Source organism: Microchirus variegatus (assembly GCF_963457635.1).
Source record: "Microchirus variegatus genome assembly, chromosome: 22".
NCBI lineage: Eukaryota > Metazoa > Chordata > Actinopteri > Pleuronectiformes > Soleidae > Microchirus > Microchirus variegatus.
Genome location: NC_139823.1, coordinates 20,351,346 through 20,355,817, shown reverse-complemented (window position 1 = coordinate 20,355,817; position 4,472 = coordinate 20,351,346). Strand labels below are relative to the sequence as shown.

The following is a 4,472-nucleotide window of genomic DNA, read 5'->3' as shown; positions in this document are numbered from 1 at the left end:
GTCTCATGTGTGTCTCATTTGTCTCGTGTCTCATGTGTCTCATGTGTCTCATTTGTCTCATGTGTCTCATGTGTGTCTCATTTGTCTCGTGTCTCATGTGTCTCGTGTGTCTCATTTGTCTCATGTGTCTCACGTGTGTCTCATTTGTCTCACGTGTGTCTCATGTGTCTCGTGTGTCTCATGTGTCTCATTTGTCACACGTGTGTCTCATGTGTCTCATGTGTCTCATGAGTCTCGTGTGTCTCGTGTGTCTTGTGTGTCTCATGTGTCTCATGTGTCTCATGTGTCTCATGTGTCTCATGTGTCTCGTGTGTCTCGTGTGTCTCATTTGTCACACGTGTGTCTCATGTGTCTCATGTGTCTCATGAGTCTCGTGTGTCTCGTGTGTCTCGTGTGTCTCATGTGTCTCATGTGTCTCATGTGTCTCGTGTGTCTCGTGTGTCTCATGTGTCTCATGTGTCTCATGAGTCTCGTGTGTCTCGTGTGTCTCATGTGTCTCATTTGTCTCACGTGTGTCTTATGTGTCTCATGTGTCTTATGTGTCTCGTGTGTCTCGTGTGTCCTCACATGTTGGACGTGTTGAATCATGTACGACAAGGACACGCCCACTTCCTGACTCCTGACATGACTGTGAGGTCAGAGGTCAACAGCTGTCACTGTGCAGGCACTAATACTACAGTACTCTGTGTACAAATACTGCAGAGTACCGAGTACAAATACACAGAGTACTGTAGTACAAATACCACACTCATCGTTAAACACAGCACAGGGTGTGTGTGTGTGTGTGTGCGTGTGAGAGAGAGTGTGTGTGTGTGCGTGCGTGTGCGTGCGTGTGCGTGTGTGTGTAAGAGAGAGTGTGTGCGTGCGTGTGTGAGAGGGGGTGTGTGTGTGTGTGTGTGTGTGTGTGTGTGTGTGTGTGTGTGTGTGTGTGTGTGTGTGTGTGTGTGTGTGTGTGTGTGTGTGTGCGTGCACCTCCATATAAAGAAACATTGTCTCAACACATGCTCTCTCTGTTGGTCTTGGCTGTCTCTCACCTCACACACACACACACACACACACACACACACACACACACACACAGACACACACACAGACACACACACAGACACACACAGACACACACACAGACACACACACAGACACACACACACACACACACACACACACACACACACACACACACACACACACACACACACACACACACACACACACACACCTGACTCAGCAGAAACTAACTTTGTGCAGTTTAAACTCACATTCACACCATCATTTTCACTCGTTCACTGTGTGTGTGTGTGTGTGTGTGTGTGTGTGTGTGTTCTGTGTGTCTGTGTGTGTGTGTGTGTGTTCTGTGTGTCTGTGTGTGCGTGTGTGTGTCTGTGTGTGTGTGTGTGTGTGTGTGTGTGTGTGTGTGTGTGTGTGTGTGTGTTACTCACCCCTCCCTCTCTGAGCTGATGTTCCTCTAAACAAAGCCGTTGCCCCGAGCAACAGCAGGAGGACATCAATGCTCGCCATGACCTCTGAACTCTAGTGACACCAGGATCAGGATCAGGATCAGGATCAGGACCAGGATCAGGATCAGGATCAGGATCAGGACTTGTTGAGCAGACGTCTCGTCTCTCTCTGAAGAACTGGACTCAGCAGCATCTATAGCCTGGGCAGGTGGGCGGGGCTTAGATGACATCACCAGCTCCTATACTGTATTCACATACTGTACAAGCCCCGCCCCCTGACCCGCCCCCACCCCTCCCCCCCTCTCGCTCAAACATGAGTTTTTTTTTCTTTACTCTGCTTTTTACATCAACCACACACACACACACACACACTGAACACACACACACACACACACACACACACACACAGAACACACACACACAACAACCACACAGACACACACACACACACTGAACACACACACAGAGACACCCACAGTCTCTGCGGTTGTTCTGTGTTGTTGTGTGTCTGTGTGTGTGTATTCTATGTGTGTGTGTGTGTGTTTGTTTGACTGAAGACATTTTTACAGTGTGTCCTCGCCCTCAGCTGATTGGCTCATGTCTCTGAGAACAAACAGCTCTTAAACCAATCAAGACTCTGCTGCTGCCAGAACCACAGAATCATCAGAATCAGAATCATCATCATCATCATCAGCAGCAGCAGAATCATCAGTAACATAATCATCAGCAGCAGAATCATAAGCAGCAGTAACATCATCATCATCTTCATCTTCACCTGCTTCTCATCAGCCTGATGTTCAGTGAAGTTAATGTAACCTCTGTCACACGGTGGTTCAGCGGCGGCCATGACGGCTCTGCGGCCTCTTCCTGTTTCACAATGAAGTCTTTGTGTTCACTGAGGTCTGGACAACAGCTTTACACTGACGTGATGCATTCACTGACCTGGGACTGAGCAGCGCCACCTGCAGTCAACTTTAACACCTGCAAATACACTGAGTTTGAAACAGAGGAAAAGAACGGAAACTCAAAGTCACGTCAAAGTCAAAGTCACGTCAAAGTCAAAGTCTCGTCAAAGTCAAACTCACGTCAAAGTCACGTCAAAGTCACGTCAAACTCACGTCAAACTCACGTCAAAGTCACGTCTCGTCAAAGTCTCGTCAAAGTCTCGTCAAAGTCACGTCAAAGTCACGTCAAACTCACGTCAAACTCACGTCTCGTCAAAGTCTCGTCAAAGTCACGTAAACTCTCTCCAAAGTCTTGTTCAGTCTTCACGAGGTGATGCATTCAGGGACCGTTGAATCCCAGCGTTCACAGAGGTTCAGTGAACGTCTCACAGAGGAAAGTGTTAGCAGATGTCCTCCAGCTCGTCAGCTCCCCCACTTGGAAATGTCCTGGGGTTGGAACAGCGAGCGGAGAACAGGACGTCTTATTTTCCACGCCAGCTTCATGAGCAGTGAACGCCTCGTCACAGAGGAAATCCCCCAAAACACCACACTCTGTCCAACTCACACTGCAGGTCCCTGAATGCACCACACACACACAGTGTGACAGTGACTATGGGATGGTTATCAGTGTGACACCGACTTCACTGCAAACAGGAAGTGATGTCAGGGAATTCAGCTGCTGTGATGACATCATCAGAGGCTGCACGACCTCATGTTTTTAAATGTGTTTATCTGTGTAACCACACACAGCAGCCGAGCATTGTGGGTAATAAAACAGCAGCGTGTTGGTCCAAGTGAAAACACAAAACACAAACACAAACACACTTCCTGTTCCTCACACACATTCTTTACTGTCATCACTGAGACGATGAAGACGAAGAGGATCTGTCAACACTACACACACACACACACACACACACACACACACACACACACACACACACACACACACACACACACCACACACACCACACACACCACACACACACACACACACACACGCTCTACACACACACACACACACACACACACACACACACACACACACACAAACACACAAACACGCTCACACACGCTCACACGCTCCACACACACACACACACACACTGGAAACACAGATTTTTGTAACATAATTCACTTTTATTGCACTTTTACAACATTGTGACATAAGTGGTGTTTTTTAACAAAAGTGGTGTTTTTTAACAAAAGTGGTGATTTTGTGACATAAGTGGTGTTTTTTAACAAAAGGGGTGATTTTTTAAAGTGGTGTTTTTTAACAAAAGTGGTGTTTTTTAACAAAAGTGGTGATTTTGTGACATAAGTGGTGTTTTTTAACATAAGTGGTGATTTTTTAAAGTGGTGTTTTTTAACAAAAGTGGTGTTTTTTAACAAAAGTGGTGATTTTGTGACATAAGTGGTGTTTTTTAACAAAAGGGGTGATTTTTTAACATAAGTGGTGTTTTTTAACAAAAGTGGTGTTTTTTAACAAAAGTGGTGTTTTTTAACAAAAGTGGTGATTTTGTGACATAAGTGGTGTTTTTTAACAAAAGGGGTGATTTTTTAACATAAGTGGTGTTTTTTTAACAAAAGTGGTGATTTTTAACAAAAGTGGTGTTTTTTAACAAAAGTGGTGTTTTTTTAACAAAAGAGGTGATTTTTTAACATAAGTGGTGTTTTTTAACAAAAGTGGTGTTTTTTAACAAAAGTGGTGATTTTGTGACATAAGTGGTGTTTTTTAACAAAAGTGGTGTTTTTGTGACATAAGTGGTGATTTTAATATAAGTGGTGATTTTTTAACATAAGTGGTGATTTTTAACAAAAGTGGTGTTTTTTAACAAAAGTGGTGATTTTTTAACGTAAGTGGTGTTTTTGTGACATAAGTGGTGATTTTGTGACATAAGTGGTGTTTTTTAACATAAGTGGTGTTTTTTAATATAAGTGGTGATTTTTTAACAAAAGTGGTGTTTTTTAACAAAAGTGGTGTTTTTTAACAAAAGTGGTGTTTTTTAACAAAAGTGGTGATTTTGTGACATAAGTGGTGTTTTTTAACAAAAGTGGTGTTTTTGTGACA

At 44.1% G+C, this 4,472-nt stretch overlaps 1 protein-coding gene across 1 annotated transcript in view; it reads right to left on the bottom strand.

Annotated features, from left to right (window-relative positions):
* The window catches only part of LOC310943243 (target of Nesh-SH3-like), a gene marked incomplete at both ends in the record, with an annotated part of 4,335 nt that extends 2,031 nt beyond the window's left edge, over positions 1-2,304 (bottom strand). Inside the window, 2 exons of the mRNA XM_083908769.1 lie at positions 1,440-1,530; positions 2,233-2,304. Coding sequence (XP_083764895.1) covers positions 1,440-1,530; positions 2,233-2,304 — 163 coding nt within the window. The remainder of the gene's footprint in view (positions 1-1,439; positions 1,531-2,232) is intronic.
* Positions 2,305-4,472: the final 2,168 nt, after the last annotated feature.